At 50.9% G+C, this 20,735-nt stretch overlaps 1 protein-coding gene across 1 annotated transcript; it reads left to right on the top strand.

Moving 5' to 3' along the window:
- The first annotated feature begins 10,735 nt into the window (after nt 1–10,735).
- Nucleotides 10,736–20,586, top strand: TMEM151B (transmembrane protein 151B). Its single transcript, XM_088524221.1, has 2 exons — nt 10,736–10,860; nt 18,806–20,586. The coding sequence occupies exons 1-2, from the start codon at nt 10,771–10,773 to the stop codon at nt 20,240–20,242; spliced, it is 1,527 nt and encodes a 508-aa protein (XP_088380347.1). The 5' UTR covers nt 10,736–10,770; the 3' UTR covers nt 20,243–20,586.
- The last annotated feature ends 149 nt before the right edge of the window (nt 20,587–20,735 follow it).

Genomic DNA, 20,735 nt, shown 5'->3' on the forward strand with positions numbered 1-20,735 from the left:
AAATAGCTGACAGGTTACCTGGAGGTGGGAGAGGGACCTTGTCAAACCAGGTTGTATGGGCGAGGATGCTGTTACATGCACAGGTGCTGACTACAGCTTCAGGCTCGTGAGAAACGATACGGTAGGTGTCACTTGCAGGTGTGAATGAGCCATATGCTTTTTCCATGTGCATGGTTTAACTCATCTCACCCATGGAAACACCGTCTTGCCTGTTCTGCCTGTACCAGTGAAGGGAAAGCCCAGGCAGTTGCTACAAGTCACTCTGTCCTCAGCTGCTTCATGCCGTGTTTCTATGTTACCAATAACCAAGGACTCACACAGGGACACATCCACTACACAACATCAAACCCGAAAATAAAAGCTAAAAACAAAGGTCCAGATCTCAGCCTGTTACTGACCCAGTTGCATTTTGGTGCTCTGCTTCCAAGATCAAAGTTACCCCACGGTGTTGTGTTCTTTGTGGACCTGCATAGCCTTTTTCTAGCTGCTTTCTAATATCCTGAGAAGTTACTTTTCCTCAGAAGAGAATCTAGATAGCTCTGATGACACTTCTTTAAAATCAGTTTCACTTGTTGCCTCTACCGCTTAGTTCATCTGCCTCCTCTGCAAGGTGGAGCAGTTTTTCAGTTCACCCAGCAGGAGAGGATCTGTCCATGGCACGCACTTGCAAAGGAGCTCACCTGGCAAGAGCTTGGTGCTGGACGTGGGGACAAAGCTCGCACAAACCGCATGCAAAGTGCAAATGACTTCCCCCTCCTGTGCTGCAGCTGCGCTCGGGGGTTGCGTCACTCCCTTAGCACTGGCCAGACAGGCCTTAAACCGCAGCCTTGCTGCTTGCGAGCTCACCAAGACAAGCACCTCTGTGCAGGCAGGAAGAGATGTTTTGTAGGGACAGAGGGAGCATAGTAGGAGGCAGGCAGAGGAAGTCTCTGTGGGCATCCATGACTTCCTGTCACAAGTTTGCCTCCCACTCTCCGGACCTCTTTCAAGTTCTCCACTTGTATTTTTGGCACTGTCTGGATGCAGGACCGCAGCTGCTTTCCGGTACCTCATCCCCTCTGTTCAATACAGAGCAAATATCCAAGTCACATATCTATGTATACTGTCACACTGTGGCAGTGGCTGCATCTGAACTTAGGGTGCAGCTGCAGCTGATGCTCCTGGGCTGCAGGGCCCAACACTGGGCAGAATCTGACTGTGACTCTTGGATCTTTCATGTTTACTATTTTACCATCACAGCTGACCCCAACTGCAGCACAGAACTTGTGGAGTTAGAGAATCATCTCAGTGTCCGTAACCCATCTGTCAAGCTTTTACATGTGTTCCAGTGCAGGCTGCTTTCACATCCACAGAGTAAAGCACAAAAGTTATCCCTTTATTCGCACTCACCCAGAATTTCTGCTTTCACTGTTATGTACCCAGCAGTTACTAGATTACCACCTTCCCAAATGCCTCTGCCTTTTTATCTAGCACCTTTCTTAAATCCCATCACAGACTGATGTCTGAAATTCTTTCGCATGGATGAAACCAAGTATTAGGTGAAATCCGTATTGATGTTATCAGTACTTTCCTGGTGTAATCAGTACTTTCCTAATGTCCTCCAGATTGATGACTGCTGATACAGAACAGGAATGTGATCTCCCCAATGGACATGCATGCTCCCATCACATACCAAAGCGTGCCTGTCTTGTCCTAGACACCAGGCATCTGTGTGGTCATCCACACAGGATTCATTTTTCTGCTAACTATTTGATGCTTGGCTATACCCCTAGAGACAGTCATGCCTCAATTATCTGGTGATGCCCTGTCCCAGTTGTAGCTCAGATGCACAGACTGCTTCCAGGGCCGGCACAGGTTCAGAGTGGTTCAGCTAAAGCACAGAGTCAGCGCTAATAAGCCCTGAAGAGCTGAGTGAGCTCTGTGGAGGTGCAGGTCAAGGTGCTTGACCCTAGGGTCCTCATACAAAAAATCTGCTGTTTCCTATGCGGTTAGTATAGATCTGTCGTATGTTCACTTACATGGGCTTGAAATGATTCCTAACTCTCCCCACTCTACACTTTCTGGCAGCGTTTCTCAGTCTCAGCGCAGATCTGGGGAAATGTATGGGAAGTGCTTATGTGAGTCTAGTTGGAGCGAGTGATCTAACAGCCTCCTTGACATGAGCTTTGAACTTTCTAGAGCAGGCGAGTGTTCTCCCAGGCTCATCTCACAATGGCCCAGGACTCATGTCATTTCCCCATAAAAGTCAGCTATACAACCCAGATCCAGGTCCAACCACCCTGTGCTCTGACCTTCTCACTACTACCCAGCTGTCTTCTGACTTCTCACTAACACCCAGCTCGGACACCAGGTTCTTCCCAGCCCTCTTACAGGTGTCTGTGCTTTTACTGTCCCTTTGGATAATGTGAGCGGAAAATCTCAGGCATGAACTTTGCTTGTCAGTCTCCCTCCTTCTTTGCCTTCTGTTCTTCATTCAGCAAGGCTTGGGCTTCCTTTGATGATCTCTTTCTAGCAGAAAAGTTTTCTGTCTAACCACACTGGTTTGGAACTTCCAATCTCTTCACAGGCTTTAAATCCAGACTGTTATATGTGCTTTTGAGGGAGGTGGTGTTGTAGAGCGTATGAATATTTAAATGCAATATGTGGCCAATCTTTATGTTCCAGATTTGCTTTTGAGAGTGTAAAAAAAAAACAAACCACCAAAACCCAAAGCTTTAATTCTGCTCTCTCTCCAGTTCCCGTTAAAATGTGTCACTTAAAACACTTAAAATAGTTAAAATTGCACAGAAAAGAAAGGAATCTATTCCCACTAGAGGTCAGTGTCAACACACACCGCTCAAAACTACCTGCAAAAAAAGCCTAGTCCGATAGAGACCAACAAGAAACCTAGCTCAGAGAGGTGGTCCTGCCACACTGCGCTGCCTGGAGTTATGGGACAGAGCTTGTCCCAGGGAAGGATTCCCCAGGTGATGTGCAGCTCCCAGTACTGTCCCTGATGATGTACTGCCCTGAAGTGCAGCCCTTTAATTTCCTAACTGAAATAGAGATCTCTGCACTTGGCTTCTTGGACTCAAACTCTGCCTATTTCATTGGCAGGTTGACTCTCGTGCCTTCCTCTTTTCCAGAGTTCCTCAAGCTGTTACCCTGAGGGGATAAATAAGATGAGTCTGGGTTACTTGCAGAAGGGGAGCTTATGCACAGTCTGTGTCTGGTCTGAGATAAAACAGAGGTACCTTAAGTCCCAGCTGTGTTTCCTCACCATGTTTAAGCTCTCTGGAGTCCAACAACCCCATATCCCCGTGTCTGGTTCTGGTTATTTTCTCATTCCTCACTGAAGTTAGGCTAATATCTTCTTAACTATTCATACTGAGTTTTATATGCTCTTTTCTATGACACTTAACAATTTGTTTTTGGCCCTCCACAGCACTAACCTGACGTTACGAAAGAATCTTCAAAGTGAGACATTTTGGCTTTTGTGAATGTCTCATTTCATCACAGGATTGACCCAGAACTGCATGGTTTACTGAGTAATAAAGTAGGGCTCCAAATGCTGTCTCCTGGGGGTACCAGGAGAGTGCTGTCATGGCTGCTGAGCCTCTTTCAGAGTGCAAAACTTGCTCAACCTAAGTGCAGCAACACTACTGCTCCTTCCCATGTGGATTTTCCCCCATGCAAGCTGTACACCACACAGCTTTAGTTCTACTCAGCACAGGTCTGCCCTGTTTCCTAGGGATGCAGCCCTATCCATGCTGTCTTCAGCAGGAGGGTTCCTGTGACCTTCAGGAAGATGCCAGAGCCCAGTCTGGCGAAGCTCCAAGCAAATTTTCAATACCAGGGATGCCTTTGAGTACCACAAGCAGCAACCTAGACCTCTACCTGGAATTCCAGCTCCAGCTCATCTTCTGAAGAAATATGTAGCAGGCTCCTGACTTGGAGCAGAGACCTCAGGAGCACAAGGAAAGGCACAGAAAACACAACAAGGCTTCTCATTGGCTTGCTGTTCTGTATATCTCATAGCAAATCAGCTCTGTGATACACCAAACTGGGTCACTTTGTTCTGACCTAACAGAGTAAAGCACAAACATGTTTCAAGGATCCAGTGCCTGGAGGCAGGGCCAAGTTTTCTAGCAGACCAGGGTAAATTGGGTTCTCTCCAACGATACTTCTCTGGGCACCTGTTTCAGTGCTTGGCTGTTTTTGTAATGAAGAACTTTTCAGTGAACAGTTTTCCTCATTACATTTTTTGTTGGTTGCATCTTGTCCTTTCATTTCGCACTCGTCCAACATTATGGGAACCACCACTTGAATGAGGTACCCCAGACTGCAGCAGGAGATCAATTTTGTCTGTGTTCGGTAGACAGCCAGCAAAGTTCTCAGCTGATGCGTTTCACAACAAGAAGACTGTTGCACTGCCTGCAGTCAGCGAGGCAATTTCTATCTCCTTCTCTCACTTGTGGCATATAAGTACATATGAAATGTATGAAATTGGGCAAGAGGAATGAATTTATCCTTTCAGTGGGGATCATATTTAACTTATCCCGCTTTTGGCCACTGGTTTGCCATTGCATTCACTTCACTGTGCATGATGTGATAGAAATAAATGTACACTAAAATAATTAAGCTTATAAAGAGAATAGAACAGAGAATATGCAGACATTTTAACAAAACTTTATTATAAATATGATCCTCCTTGTGTAACTGTCATCTCAGTGACTTTAGCAGCAATACTCTGTGTTCACATTTGTGCACATAACTGGATAATTAGTGCTGGAGTAAGTATGTATAGATATTTGTGTGTGTTTATGTGTGTGTCTGTGTGTTTTTCTTTTAATAGACCTTTATCTGAGGGATCTACAATCAAAACACTGTAGCCTGGGAAAATGCAGGACAGCCTGAAACTGCTGGCTTGTTTGTACAGGGAAATAATCTGAAGGACCTAAGCTGTACAGACTTTGGCTTGCATTAATCTCAGCCAAGTAAAAGCATCCAACTATGATACCCAATCTGGCAATTTTGTGATGGGTTTAAGTTGATCTACGGAGAGGCTGCTGTTAAAAGGATCTGTCTTATCTGTCCTGTATTTCTGCCCACTGTGGTATTCCTAGGCTGCAGCTATGGGAGCTCCAAAGCTCTCTTAAAGGAGATGGCACATGTAGCTATGAACAGGGGAAGGATGGTGGGTGATCTTAGTGGGTCACCCCTTAGCGGGTGACAACTGATAGCGAAATTCATGGTGAAACAGTGCCCCAGGTGACAAATCTCACCACTTGGGCCTCCCTTTATAGATAGTGGGAAGGCAGCCTCACTCCAGGAGGGTGGTTGTGATGACTTTTGGCCATGAAGTTTAATGAAAAGCGTTCCTCCCTCCTGTGAAAGAGCAGCGTGAGCTCTGTGCTCCAGCATTGGGCTGGAGCCATGACTCTCTAAGCACAGTTCACCCAGCAGGTGCTATCCAGGAGGGAGCAATAACCCCAGCTCAGCCCACCAACCCTCAACTCACCTTGCCGAAGAGTGCAGAATGGAGCTAGCCTCTGACAAGGCCTGTGCATACACAACCATTTTCCCTTGGTGTTTGCTGCATTTTGCTGCCAGCAAACCTGAGGTTCAGAGCTATGTCTCTGAACTTGATGGCAGTGGCAAGGAGGATAACTAACTTTCATTTGCTGAGTTGCTGGCTTTACACCATTCTCTCTCTTCCCCAGCCTTGAAGCCCCTCTGCTTGGCCAGCCCTCCCCTGCTAATGCTGAAGTGGCTACTGCTCTGGTCCCCAGTAAGCTATATAGTGCTGCCAGATGGGTATTGCTCATGTAGGCTCGGCTGTGCTCTCGGGAGAGTTAAACCTCTGAGCTGCCACACTGAATTAGAGCTTGTGTCTCTCCACCCTTGCATCAGCGTGATTTGCGAATAGGCCTGGTAGAGTCACACTACTGTAATTGGGGAACCCAGGAAGCAGTCAGGAGAGACGGGTGAGCCACAAGAGCTGGCGCTGTGATGGGAGCTGTTTATCTGCTAAATATTCAGGTGCTGAGCACAGAGCGCGCATGGGCAGGTGGCTGCTCCGCAGGGACAGAGGGGCCTTGGCCCAGTGAGGGCTGCAGAGCCCTGGCGCCATGAATAAGAGATGAAGCAGCCTGTGTTGCCCAGGTAACAGGCTGCTCCTGGTGTCCCGAACCTGCTCTCGGCCTCCAGGCCCAGGATGTGCTCCTGGCTGCCGAGCCCAGCGCTGGGATGGAGGCAGGAGACCAGCCGTGCAGGGGGCTTTGGGGCCTGGGGGGAGTTGGATGAGGTGAGGGTGCTGCTGTGGAAAGCCGTGAGCTCCCCTCAGTGCGGGGAAGGGAAATTTCAATAGGGACCTATTTTCTGCTTCTGGGGAATCAACTGCCCGGTCTACAGCTACTGATATGCTAAATTCTCTACATAACTTATTTCTGGGACTTATTCCTTTCCAGGAGTGATAGGCCAAAAAAACAGGCAGAAAAAAAAAATGTTTGCAATTAGCTCAGTTTCCAGGCATTTGGGGAAGTTTCCACTGCTCAGCAGTTATATTGGACAAGACAGTTGTTCTGAAGACTGTCAAGCAACATCTGGATAGCTGTGAATCCTCTTTTTATTTCTAGAGGAGGATGTGAGGAAGAGCCCTGAAGAGCCTGCTGGGCTGCTATAGAGGAGAAACCAACCTAATGTGAGCCTGAAGTCTCAGTGGAGCCTCACGAATAATTGTGATGAAGAAATAGACTCTCACGGGGCTGGATGGAAAATACACAGGCTGCATACATGTAGTCTGCTGGAAAACGAAGGATTAGAGCAGGAACCAAAGTGTTTCCAATGACAGCAGTTCCCATGTGTGAGCTAACACCACTGAGTATGAACTAGAAAACCACCCACTTCATGGGTTTTCAAGCTTTTCCAATCTGTGGACTATGGAAACCTTGCTGGTGGAGATGCAGACCTGTTCATTATGTTATGCTGAACAGGAGGTTTGGGTTTTTTAGCTACTTCTAGCATGTTCTCCAACACACCTTAAGAAACCGATTCCCCAGCCATTAGTGCTCTGGCTGGAGGAAAAGAACCCAATGAGTTTAAGTGGATTTCTTTCCTACAGTTAGAAAAAAAAGGTTGTAAAGAAGCGAAAATTGTGTTCATCTGAATCTCTTCCCAGCAGACATGAAGGCTGAATGTAGTCAAGAGAAACGTAATGGCACAGCTGTCCCACTGTTCCTGTGAGAACAGTGACTGCAAAGGCACGGCACCAGAGTTGTCAATAGTGCTGAAGAGCAAGAGTAAAGTGATATTGTTTAGCTGGACCCAAAGACATATTCCATCACCCGCTCCTGTCGCTGCATTATCAAGGAGTAATTTAATTGGAGCAACACATTCTGCAAGGCTCAGGCAGTCAGTACAAAATATCCTTGAAATTTCTAAATATAATAGACTGTAGTTTCCAAGCTTAGAAAGTATTGCATCCAACATAAGGGGATTCTTTGTTATAGGTCTTCTTAAGAGAAAAAAAAAAAAGCAGCATATCAGGAGAAATCAGTGGTTGCTTAGGAATAAGCATCTAAGGGTTGGTTGCATTTGCCCTGTGTGAATATATGCAATCTGTTATATATATGTATGTGTATATATATATGTATGTATGTATATACACACACACATATAGGATGCTGCAGAAATTTACTACAAATATAATTTTATATTTAGGATACAAATCTCAGCACAAGGACAGGTATCTATACACTCATCTGGTTTAAAACACAGCCTCTTTCAAAGTTAGTCTGGAAACTAAACGTGAATTTACCAGGTGGGTAAAAACTAACCACACGCTTAACCAGGATTTAAAAGTCTGTTTTCAGTAAATGCCAGAGACAGAGCCAGTGAGACTGTTTCTGGCTTGGCACATTATGGTAAACGGAGAATACTCTCAATATGACCTACTGCTTTATATCTGCTAAGAACAGATAAGGATGTTTCTAAGGGTGGTGTGGTAGGTACAGGCTATATCTGGAAAACAAAACTAGATACTGCCTCTAGTTCAGTTGCCATATCCCCTTACAAGCTCCTCTACTTCTTTCAACCATTTTATCACATCAGAAATGCCCCTGTATCAGAAATGCTTTGTTTTCCAACATGATCTTTTGGTAGGGCATCCCTACGCCTACTAGGAAGACTGTGGAGGATTTTCACCTATTAGAGCAAGGATGTTTTTGCTTTTTGTCCTCCAGAGGGTATTTGTGTGGTTAAGCAGTGGGTTATAATTAGCACCCCTTGATTCTCTCTCTGATGGTGACATGGACCTCAGCCATGGATGTTGGCACAGTTGTGGCATAGGGATTCTGAAAACTGATTGTTTAGGAGGATTGGGTTTTCATTTCACAGAGAAAGAGGACTAACTACAGGAAACCAGGTAAAACACCTCCCTTTCAACCAGAGAGAGACCTTTGTTCATACCCAGGTGGTTGTCAATCTGTAGAAAGGTGCTCTGGGAAAAAAAAAAAAAAAAAAAAAGGAAAAGACCTCTGCATCCTATCACCTGCATCTGTCTGCATCCTATCATCTTCTCTCTCCCATGCTCTGGAGGGTAAAATCTTGCGTTCTTTCCAACTCATGTTATCATCCATGCCCTCAGATTCCTGTCTGAGGGTAGAAAGCTGTCATATGCCTCCTTCACAGAGAAAGTAAGAATTTGCACAAGTTCAGTTCAGAGAGAGGAGAGGCATGCAACCTCTTTGTGACTTCTCAACTCAGAAATAACATAGCAGATGATGTGCTTGGCAGTTTTGTCGCAAAGATATAGAAAACATTTTGCCAGGGCCTAAATCCAAGATGACTGATATTAAAAAAAAAGAGAGAGAAAAAAAAAAGATAAAAAAGGTTCATCAATAGCTATGGAGTCCACTGAGGCAAGATGTGTTGCTGGGCTTTCTACGGATGGCTCCACCAAGAGGGTAGCAACACGTCTCCCAGTGGTTGGTCCTAACTGGTAACATGTCAAAGCAAGCGAAGAAAGGGAAGCTGCTTCTCAAAGTCTGTAGTTATGCTGTGGAGCTCTTGGCACAGACCACTGTGCATGTTAAAAGTTAACATGAATTCAAAAGGTAAATGGACAAATTAATTGGAGAAAAAATCCACCACAGGTTATTAAATACAAAAAACATAAACATTTTTTCATCTTTTTTTTTTCCTCCTCACTTTTTCTTTGTCCTTTTTGGGTGACTTGCCTGTCTTTAAGAAAAAAAAATCCTGCAGAGTATCTTTCTTCAAGCATCTTTTGGTGCAGCTTAGATCCCTTCTTCCAGGAGCATTATGCCCATGACACTGTAAAAAGCAGATACGCATGTATGTATGCAAATTATTTGCTTATGTCTATTAGTATGTATGCAGAAGCATACAGTACTGCTACAGCAAACCTAGTAGGTATGGACTTTTGCCTCTTTGCCTTGCTTTGCCATGGGATCCACCCAGGTGAGCTCTCCTTGGAGGTGCGAGATCTATCACTTGTGGGTGGTTCAGAAGCCCTTGGGAGCCAAAGTCTGCCCACAGGACTGGGAGGGGGGTGCCTGAGCAGTAGGCAGTGAAATTCAGAGCAGGCTGCTCCTGCTTGCTGCTGTTCCCATGGAAACAGGGGAAAGAAGGGAGGAAATCCATCCCCAGTTTCTTTTGAAGATGAGCTTATCCAGCAGCACCCCTTGGCTGTCACACCTATTTCTATAGGAACTGGTGGCAGGCAATTTCCTCACACACATTTCCTTGAGCGAGGCCAGAAATACTATCCCCACACAGGGTACGGAGTGGGCACAGGCAAGTCATACTCATCTCTGCCCCAAGGCTGAGCCCCAGAGCTCCTTCAGAAAGTGAAGCAATTCCCGGCCAATCCTGCAGTTTATGCATTTCCCCAGTTCGACTCTGGGAAAGCACTGGCCACCTGCTTTCCCACGGATGTCAGGGAAGCTAGGGTTACAAAATCCGGATCTAGGGGAGTCTGGACCATTCCTTGGAAGAAGCCTCCCTGTGTCCTGAGGACTGGCTGTGAGTTTAGTTGCGGGGGCTCTGAAGCGACTATCACTGCAGTAAGCAGGCACTGGTCCGGACGGGGGCTGCAGTCAGCCCTGCGATGACAGGGTCCATGCAGGTCTCAGAGCTGCCAAAGCCCTGTCCAACATAAGCTCCCCATGCTCCTCGCTGCCCAGGTGAGGTCTGTCTGCCGGCACTAGCACCCTGTGGCGGTGAGACAGAAATGTCAGCTCTGCTTCGCGTGACTCACTGGGGACTACCGGAGACACGGAACCGCAGCTTTGCCAAAACGCTCCCGGTCTCCGGGGCGTCAGCGCCAAGACCCGCCGCCTGCCCCGCGCTGCCAGGCCCGAGGGGGCACACGGGGGGCTGAGGCGGGAGGGACGAGGCCGCCCCCCGGCCCCACCGCGCCCCGCGCCGCCGCCTCAAGGTGACCGGGGGCCCCGCGCGGGGCGGGCGCCGCCGCTCCGTTATCCTCGCTCCTCGGCGGCGCCTCCGCTGGGCGGCCCTGCCCCCGCCGCCGCGCCCGCCCCGCGCCGCCCCGCGCGAGTCGCGCTGCGCTGCGGCGGCGGCGGCGCCGGGGGCCGGCGGGCGGCGGAGCTGCTGCCGCCGCTGCCGTGCCGGGCTCGGGCCATGCGGCCGCGCCGCCCGCCGCGCCCCCGGCCGCGCGGCGCCCGGCTCGGCGCGGGATAATGCGGCTGCGGCCGGCCCTGCTGCGCAGCCCGGAGGCAGCGCCCGCGGGGCGCCCCCGCCGCCGCCATGTCCCCGCCGGCCTCGGCGGCCGCGGCCAGCGAGGGAGGCAGCAGCACGTCGGTGCCCGCGGAGGAGGCGGAGGGGGCCCGAGAGGAGGTGAGGAGCGAGCGGCGCCCCCCGGGCCCCCACGGGGCAGCCCCGGCGCGGGGGCGAGGGGAGCCGAGGACACGGCAGGCGCAGGTGCCTCCCCAGGGGCTGCTGCGCGCCTCGGCGGGGGACACCAGCCCGCGTGTCCTCGCTCTGCTTCGCGCCGCCCGGGGCCACCCCTCCGCCTGGCCCCCCTCTCCGCCCGTGCCCGGGTTTCTGTCCGGCTCTCGCTGCGATGGCTCTGGAGCTCGTGCCTCGTGCGCCCGGGAGGAGCGGAGATGCCGGCATGGCGAGGGAAGGCACGGACGGCAGCGAGGCAGGGGGTTGGTTGGGCTTTAGGAGGAAAAGAGAAGATCCTGCCTTGATAAAAGCACTGCCTTGAGCGGGTGCTGGCTTGCAGCAATAGGAAGAGGTACTTGGTAAAAATGAATACGGGAGACCCCCCAGCTGCCTCCCCTGTGGCCCGGAGGTAGCACAGGTACCTGGGAAAGGCTGGGCTGGCAGCAGGGAGAGGGCTTGGGGACACGCGGAGTCCTGGGGTTGACCCTGGCGGACGGTTGGCTCCGGAGGACAGGGCAGACTGCCCGACTAGGGGAGACTGGATAGCAGCACAGCTTCGCCTGCAGGTGAACTGCAATTCCCCCTGGCTAATGGCTTTTCGGGAGTCCAGGCAGCAGCGTGGGCTGTGCATAGGGGGCAGCACAGGGGACGCAAGTGTGCGAGCCCCTCTGTTTACCACCACATACCATGCTTGCAGGTTGGGGTTCCGAGGAGGAATGAAAGCAACTGCACGGGTTGGGAAGAGCTGCCTTTCACCATGGGGGGCAATAGCATCCAGTGAACATCCAGGTAGCGTAGGAAGAGCAGTGTTACCCTGGCTAGGTGAGCTGTCCTCCTCACCTGTGAATACGCAGCTCAAAGGGCAGTTTGCTGTGGGTGCCTGGAAGCTGGCGCATTGCTCGTCCTCTGCTGCTTGAGGATCTGCAGTTGGCAAGTGCTGCATAATCACAGCATCTTCTCTCCCTGTGGCTTAGGAAGAACATGCAGCACGTAGTTAGTTAGTCTACATATACAGGCTTATATTTAGATAAAAATAATTGTGAGAGAGGAATACGTGGTTCAAGGACTGGGAAGCTACAGTTATTTATATTCCTCCTTGCTGATGTTCTTTATTTCCTACTACCGTTAAGCTGCTCCTGAGCCTAGGGTCTCCAAGCAGATCGGGACCATTGTAGCTAAACTGTGAGGTGATTTCCTAGAGTAAGCATATGCTTATGCCATGCTGGAGCAATTTCTCACCTTCTGTGCCCTGAACTGGCTCTGGTACTTCTGGGTTCCCTCTGGGGTAGCTGAGTGTGGTGGTGTTTCAGATGAACCTGTGCTCCTTAGCTGTCTGTTTTTATGAATTAGTGCCATACAGGAGACAGAGCAGGGGCTTTTGAGAAGTGCCAGGAAGAGAGCCAGTCTGGATGAAACAAGTGTAGTGGGGGCATTGCCAGGGTCAGTTTCCCTTGCCCACACCATCCCCTGCCTCACAGGGATTACGAGAAGATTGTTCTGTTGTGGCTGCCAACCAGGGTGTCAGTTTAGTCTTACAGTGCGGGAGCAGCCAGAAGGGCTCGAGCCTCTGACCTGTGCTGCTTAGGCTAAGGGCACACTTCCCTCAGCCAGCAGCTGTCACAGACTTCTACATGGAGCAGCCAGTAGAGGAGGAGGAAGCTTCACCTCTGCTTCGGTGTCTATGCTTGCTTGTGTTTTCTCCGATGCACCTTAGTGGCATGATATGGGGAACTCAGATTCATGGACTGATCTACATTTATCCTCTTGTCCCTAGAAGTATCGAGAGGAGGGGGGAAGGATGTTCCTGCTCTCTTACAGTGCTTGTGTAAGACCTCACTTCCCCCAGCAATGGGATGTTCCTGTTCCTGTCAGGAGCCACAGCTGCTGTCAATACTGATGAGCATCCAGGGAGCATTCCTGAAGGCCGCTTGCATGGGCTTTTGGGCCACAACTAGCAAGCAGCTGGAAGAGATACCTGGGGACTAGCAAAGGGGAAAGAGTTCTGTCCTGTCCTGTCCTGTCCATTTTGGCATAGCCCTGCAAGGCTTCAGGTGCTGCCCAGCTAGCCCCAGCAAGGTAAGAAGCAAGCCAGAGTGGGCTTCAGACGGGCTTCTGTGCAGTCTGAGCCCCTGGTTCCTCTTGGCATCACATGTATGCACCAACACTTACCAGTGCTGAGTTGAATATCACTCAGAGATGGATTTCTGCCTGGGGGGATGTGAAAAGTCACAAAACAAGCTCCTAAGCCTGGGAACAAGCTAAAAATTCCCTTGTCCCTACTGCTCAGGTGAGATCCCATAGAATGAATAGTCCTTTTCTACATTGCTTGTAAAATGGAGACCTTGATACTATTGCAGGAACTGCCTGCTGGCAGGATTCCCTGGCTCCTAGATGCTTAGCCTTCCTCTTTTCTCTGCAGTTGGCAGCCCTGCCAACCTGAGACTAAGCCAGCTGTTTCTTCAAGGCAGATAGTCCCCGAATCTGGGCATATAGAGCATGATTTGGGGATTTACTGGTACCATCCTGTGCGGGGGTTGTTCGTATCTGTCCAGTGCTTTGGAAGGTGCTGGCAGTTCCCAGAAGTGACTGTAGCCATCCTGCCTGCCTTGTCCTGGGGATCTGATGTTAAAGGGGACAAGGCATATTAAACTGTTTCATGATGTGAGCAAATCTGCAGGGCAGAGCCATGATAACTGATGTTAAGCAGTCCCACTGGAGTCTTCTGCAAGCTGCTGCCACAGGCTTGCCCTTAGGAGCTACCTGGACCTTTGAGCTACTGTTCAGGGGGCTTTTCATTCATTTTAAGCCCTGTAGGGGCAACCTCTATGGCATGTAACCCTGTGGCCCTGGGCTTAGAGTTCTGGGGATGAAGACCTCAGGCTGGGAGAGGCAGGCAAGAGGCACAGGAAGGGAGGGGCCTGGGTACACTTGTTAAGTGGAGGGGCTATAGATGTGGCCAGGGATGTTGCCAAGAAGACTGTAGGGCTTGAAGGACTTCAGGAGTTCAGTGTTCAAAGTTTAGGGTCATAGAGATAGGGGTGATGGAGTTGGTGTAGATATTTCTGTCCACGTACTTAGCCACTTGGGTTCCGGGCAGGTTTGTCCCCTTGTGGCTTCTTTTAGAAGAGGATTCGCCAGGTCTCAATATCAGGAGATGTCTAAAGAAGGTTAGCCCAGGCAGTGATGCTCCCATTTTACTGCCTCTGCCCCGTTCACTGTGAGCATCTCTGCTGGCTTTGTGTCTTTTCACAAGTGATCCCCTCCACCCCTTCCTGTTCACCCCAGAGCAGTCAGGACAAGGAGGGGACACTGTCTCGCTTCTCTGGGGGGTAATATCAGACCCGTTGAGTGAGCCCAGTGAGGCTGTGGCAATAATGTACCCCTTGCCTTTACCAACTGCATGTTATATATATGCATGTTGGAAGTTGGCTCCTAGGTACCTGGATCATCTACTGTGTTTTACACGATGGAGGGATCCGAAGCACCGAGAAGAAAAGGTAGTTGACAGGATTCGCACCAAGGCATTGGCCAAGCTGTGGCTGACCCAGTCCTGCCCTCCAACGTGACCAAGATGTTTAGGTACACCGGCAAAAGGGGAGCTGCCTACCACCCACCAGTGTTCAAGCCAGAGTGATGGGAGAGGCTCCAGGTGATCCCAACTGGAGGGAGCCCTGCTTACAGTGAAGCAGGGTGAAGCCTTCACCTCGTTCCTTCAGACTGCAGCAGGGAGATCACAATGGCATTTACAGCATGGATTCCACTCCTCTGAGTGACCCTGTTCTGGGACAGAAAGGATTTTGCTGTCCCCAGCTTTCTCATCTGCATGCTTGCTTGTTTGCCCTTCTGGGTTTCTCCAAGGTAGCTAAGAGCTTGGGGAGGCGACCTTATTGAGCTGCTCCTGGGGGGAAGCTGGATCTGGCTGCTTGCTCCTGTGCTCCTTTACAGGCAGGGAGAGGAGCTAGGATGCTGCAGTTCCTCCTGAGGTTCGGCTCTGCAGCTGGCTCCTCCCCCATCTCTGCTGTGGTTGTATCCCCTGTTACTGGCACCTCATCAGCTTTGGGCTGGTTTCAGAGACCCCACTGGAGCAGCTGATGCATATGTGTTTTACCTCAGAAGGCTGCAACAAAACCAGACTGCAAACAGTTTACAGCAGGGGTTAGTGTGACCCTGTAAAAGCGCTGCAGTATCTAAATGCTGCGTAGTCTTAGGAGGAGACTAATGTGTGGACTAGAGCCCTGCTAACACAGTTCCTGGAATGAAGCCTCTGCTGCATCATTCCCCCTGCTGCCATGCCTGGGCAGGTAGCTGCAATGGGATCTCAGAGGTGGCCTGGATCTCTGCAGGGCTGCAGCGAGCACTGCCTGTCCCCTGAGCACGGCCAGTGCAGGGTGTGAGGGGCCAGGGAGTGAGGGAACACGGGATCAGCTCTTCCCAGACCGACCTGGCCTATCTCCCTGCTGGCTGGGAGCCCCTTCCTCAACTTACCAAATGAACAGACTGAATGCTCTGCCTTATTCCTTATGCTCCATTTGCAGAACTTCCCTGAACAAAGAATGTTTCTATTAAAGCCCAGTCACCCCATATATATGCCGGGGCGAGTGCATGTCTCCTTTCTCCCTGAGGCCCCTGATCAGACCCCGTGCTTTCTACCCTCCAACCGAGCTGCATCTTTAGAGCCTCGTGCCAGGGAAAGAGCCTCATGCCAAGCAAAGAGCCTCATGCTGCTGCTGGGAAAGAGGGGCAGTGCAGAGGGCCGCTTTGCGGGGCAAAACCTTCAGCAGCCTCCATAGTGGCACAGCAGTGCAGTGCAGGAGAGCCTTGCTGCATTGGGGCAGGGGAGCAAAGCACGGGGGCATCTGAGAGACCCGTGTAACTGCAGTACAGGCCTGAGCTGAGAAGCTGGATGCAGCTCGCACAGCCTTTTCCACTTGCTATCTCCCCTTCCCTTCCCTGCTCCCGTTTCTCCTCCCTTGGGTTCCCTCCTCTCCCATGACCTCAGGTACGATGCTGCTGCAGCTGTGGGGCACAGGGAAGACCTTGTGCTGTTCACGCCAGCAGTGAAGCTCCCAGGGCAGAGCCATCCTGCACCTCTCCCTGTTGCCTGGAGACCAGCACCACCCCAGGTGCCTTTTCTGGGCTCTGTGTCTCTGCTCTCTGACAGCTCTTGCTGTCAGCTCGTTGCCTTAGACGAGGGATGGCTCAGCACTCTTGATGCTTGGGACCCCACGGGGATGTGCCATCTTTCCCCTTGCTGCCAGACCCCTCGGCAGCGGTCCCTTTTGATGTGCTGTCTGCACATGGCTGTGTGCTCCGCTCATCAAAGGCTGGCTGCTGGGGATGGGAGAAGGGGAAGCTCACTGCCTGCAAGAGGTAAACCTCTGTCAGAGATCTGGGCCAGATCCAGCCCTGCTAATCACAGTGGCAGAAGTCCTACTGGCATGGGGAGGCCCAAGCTTTGGCAAGGTGCAGGGAGGAAAGATGAGCACGTAGGGCTCTAGGGGAGCAACCCACAGAGAAGAGCAGGGAGTACTTGGAGAAGAGGAGGTCTAGATCTGTTCCTAGACCTGCCAGCAGATTTGTCACCTGTGGTTCCGTCTTTAATTCTCCTTTTCCTGCAGCAAATGAAAATGATCCCTCTCTCTGGCATCATGAATCCATTAAGCACTCTGGGATCCTTGAATGGGTAAAAGATTTCAGAGGTCTCGTGGTCTGGGGAGCAGTGGGGCTGTGCCTGTGCTGGGCAGCCCACAGAGCCCAGATGAAATGGGCAAGCAGGCTTTGTTTGAGAAACCTAAATTCATACAACTGCTTGTAGATTATATCTCCCAGGGACCCTGAGAAATAATAGCAGCATCTGCAGGAGCTGTGGTGCTACTCAGTCCAGATATGCCAACCTGAGGTCTAGCATTTCCTGGTCTCTGCAGTCTCTGCGGATCTGCTTCTTGTCACATCTTTGCTTGTTTGCACAGCAAGTAACATATCAAGGAGCCTGGTCCCAGCCCAGCCCAGCGGTCCTAGGAACTACAGAGAGAAAACAGAAGCAAGGGAGTAGGATTATCTGGAAGAAGTTTGGAACAGGGAAGCATTGTTCAGTAGCCACTGAAATGTAGCCACCTCTGGAGATTTCCCTCCCTGCACTGGGTTGACAGGGCACCTCAGCCCTTCATCTGCACTTAAATAAAGAAGGAAGGGAGAGTAACTGAAGAGAGTAGTAGGAAGTGACAGAGAGGGAAAAAAATGAGACTTTTATTTATTTATTTATTTATTTTGCCTAGGCGTGATGGAGTGATCCCTGACATCTAGGAGTGTGAGGGACTATTTTCCCTTTCTGGAGATTAGACAGCGCTATCTTTGCCAGGGGCTCACCCAGTTGGCAGCCGTTAGTATGCACAGGAAGCTTTGTGGAGCTCTTGACTTCTTGGTCCTAGGGAAACCGGCAGAAAGAATGACAGAACCTGTTGAGAGACAGGAGTCCTGTCCCAGGCTAGAATCAGGGGCTACATGACCCAGAGGTTTTAATCCATCAGCTCCAGGAAGTTCTCAGTACTCAGACCAATGTGTCAGGCTCCTGTTGCCCTGTCGTGTACCTGCACTGAGCCAGCTGGCTCTCCAGCCAGGTACGTTCATGTACGAAGGAGAGATGGGGCCACGAGCAGCATCATTACAGCTGCCTTAAGTCCCTGCAAATGGAGAAGTGGGCTCAGACAAAGGCAATACAGCCTCTGATGTGTTGAGGCATTGACTTCCAGAGGATAAATGAGTTCAGGACATAAGACATCCCAGAAAGAAAGGCATGCCTGATCCCATGCTGCATGCTGTTGGAGAAAGAAAGCAAAGCTCAGTGAATTTTGTGGCAGCTGCACAAGCCTGGGGTTCTAGCCTCTTCTCTCAGGACATACCATTGGAGATCTCTGTGCTGGATGACACACTTGTTGCATAAAGTTTATGTTGTCACTTGTCCAAGAAAGCAAATAACCTCTTTGTATTCTTCTCCCTTTGGGTTTGATAATGTCGGGTCTCACTGACCAAACAGGCAAATACTGGATCAATATTTGAGATTCTATGCTGTAGCAGAATGTAAGAGAGACTTCCTTAAGCAGGATTTTTCAAGGTCTTTATCAAACCCTGCATGGTTTATGTAGTGAACACATTGGTACAGTGTCTTAGGGCAGTCCTATTGCAGATGTTCTGCAGATGGTCTGCTACTAAAGACCTCGGACCAGTTTTCCTTCAAGGCCAGCTTTTCACACTTGAATCCCACTTGAAACCAATTACATTTGCCACCAGCCATGCCTTGCCTACTGCCTCTCTGCATTTTTTGCAGATGAAGAGTGTTTTTCACTTCCAGTCTGAACACCTTTTAGGATGTTATTCGATATTTGCTTTCTCTCATACAAGAGGTGACTGCATTTTAGTTATGGAAAAGCGTTTTCCTGTTTCTGTGGTTTATAAAGCACTTTACAAGCATTCCAAGAGTCCTTTGGGCTGCTGAATGTTGCTGTGGACATCACCATTGTGAAACAGAGGCCTACCCAGCTGCTGGAGATCTCTCCATTTTCATATGCACCCCAGGCCCCTTCTGCTGTCCTGGTAGGACAAACTTGCATGTTGCTGTTGATAGCAATCTGGGAGGGACTGAGCACAGCAAGGGGAATGTGGTGCCTTTGGCAAAGAGGGAAGGAGACAGCAACCCTCTCTGTGGGACTGTCATCTCAGGAGAGTCCTTGGCCTCCAGCCTGCTGGCTGAGTTTAGGAGTCCAACAAGTTCTGCTGTCCTGTTCTCCATTTGGGGAGCTATAGATGCTACCTTTTCCCCTGCTTGCCTTCCCCTTTCTGCTGCAGGCTACTGACTTCTCTTGCTTTCTCTCTCCTTCTCCCTGGTTCTCTGGAGCAGCAACGTCCAGTGAAGCAATCCCTCAGCAAGTCCCTGTGCCGAGAGTCCCACTGGAAATGCCTTCTGCTGTCACTCCTCATGTACGGCTGCATGGGAGCCATGACCTGGTGCCACGTCACCAAGGTGACCCGTCTGACCTTTGACAGCGCTTACAAGGGCAAGTCCATGATGTACCATGACAGCCCATGCTCCAACGGCTATGTCTACATCCCCTTGGCCTTCCTGGTGATGCTCTACGTGGTATACCTGGTGGAGTGCTGGCACTGCTACACGCGCAACGAGCTGCAATACAAGGTAGATGTGGAGAGTGTGCACGAGCGTGTCCAGCGGATGCAGCAGGCAACCCCCTGCATCTGGTGGAAAGCCATCAGCTACCACTACGTCCGGAGGACCCGACAGGTTACCCGCTATCGCAATGGGGATGCCTACACCACAACCCAAGTGTATCATGAGCGGGTCAACACCCATGTGGCAGAGGCCGAGTTTGACTATTCCAATTGTGGAGTTAAGGACATCTCCAAGGACCTCATTGACTTAGAGAGCTACCCGGCCACGCGACTCCGCTTCACCAAGTGTTTCAGTTTTGCCAATGTGGAATCAGAGAACTCATACTTGACCCAGCGGGCCCGCTTCTTCACAGAGAATGAGGGCCTGGATGACTACATGGAGGCCAGGGAGGGGATGCACCTGAAAAACGTGGACTTCAAGGAATATATGGTGGCCTTTTCTGACCCAGACAACCTGCCTTGGTATGTATCCCACTATGTCTTTTGGGTGGCTGCCCTGCTGACCCTATCCTGGCCTCTGCGGGTGCTAAATGAGTATCGCACCTCTTACGTCCACTACCATGTGGAGAAACTCTTTGGGTTTGACTATGTGGCGGTGACACCAGCCGAGGAGCGCTCCTTCTGCCGGAGGATGCCCCGTGTCAACACAGTGGACAGCACTGAGCTGGAGTGGCACATCCGATCCAACCAGCAGCTGGTCCCCAGCTACTCGGAAGCGGTCCTGATGGACTTGGTGGGGCTCTCTGGCTGTACGAGCTACTCTGCTTGCCGCTATGGGGGCTATCGTCAGAACTGCGAGCGGTGCCACAGGACTATAAGCAGCTCTTCCATCTTCTCCCGCAGCGCCCTGAGCATCTGCAATGGCAGCCCCAGGATCCCCTTCAGCAGCAGCCGCTTCTCGCTGGGCCGCCTGTACGGCTCCCGGCGCAGCTGCCTCTGGCAGAGCCGGAGTGGGAGCCTGAACGAGCAGAGCTGCCCCACGGAGCAGACCCGCCTCTCCAGCCAGGTCACTGTGGAGGAGGAAGATCCCCCTCCTTACCAGGACGCCCTCTACTTCCCCATCCTCATCGTTCACCGCAACGAAGGCTGCCTGAACCATGACCACCGTCACCTCCATCGCAATGGATCCTGTGTGGAGACCTCACTGTGAGAACAGAGGGCAGTGAGATCTCCTTGGGGATTGCCTGGCCTGGGCCGGTGTGGATGTGAGGAGAATAGTGCAGGGGAAGGAAATGGCCTAGGAGGGTGAGGCAGGGTGGAGTGGACCCAGCCTCTCACTCTGGCGGTCAGCAAAAGTTGCCCCCACAGTGGCTCTGACCTCATGGAGGGATGAATGACAGTGCTGTCCGTGGCATGGCACAGAACTCCAGATCATCCACAACATACAAAAACAAAACAAAACAAAACAAAACAAAAAAACACCCTCCAGAAACCATAAGTCATGGCATCAAATTCAAGGAGGGGAATGAAAAGACAGACCTGATGCAGGGAAGGGAGTGCTTTGCCTCCTAGCTCTGTCTCCATGCTAGCTTGTGCTCCGAGGAAACGGCAGCCACCAGAAAGTACCCTGCTGTACCTGCGACCACCCCTGCTACCACGCCGGAGTGAGACCCCTTGCACGATGGAGGGGAATGGGCCCAGCA

The sequence above is a fragment of the Tinamus guttatus genome, unplaced genomic scaffold, assembly GCF_059628265.1.
Source record: "Tinamus guttatus ecotype Peru unplaced genomic scaffold, ASM5962826v1 Tinamus_guttatus_pri_ptg000208l, whole genome shotgun sequence".
NCBI classification, from domain to species: domain Eukaryota; kingdom Metazoa; phylum Chordata; class Aves; order Tinamiformes; family Tinamidae; genus Tinamus; species Tinamus guttatus.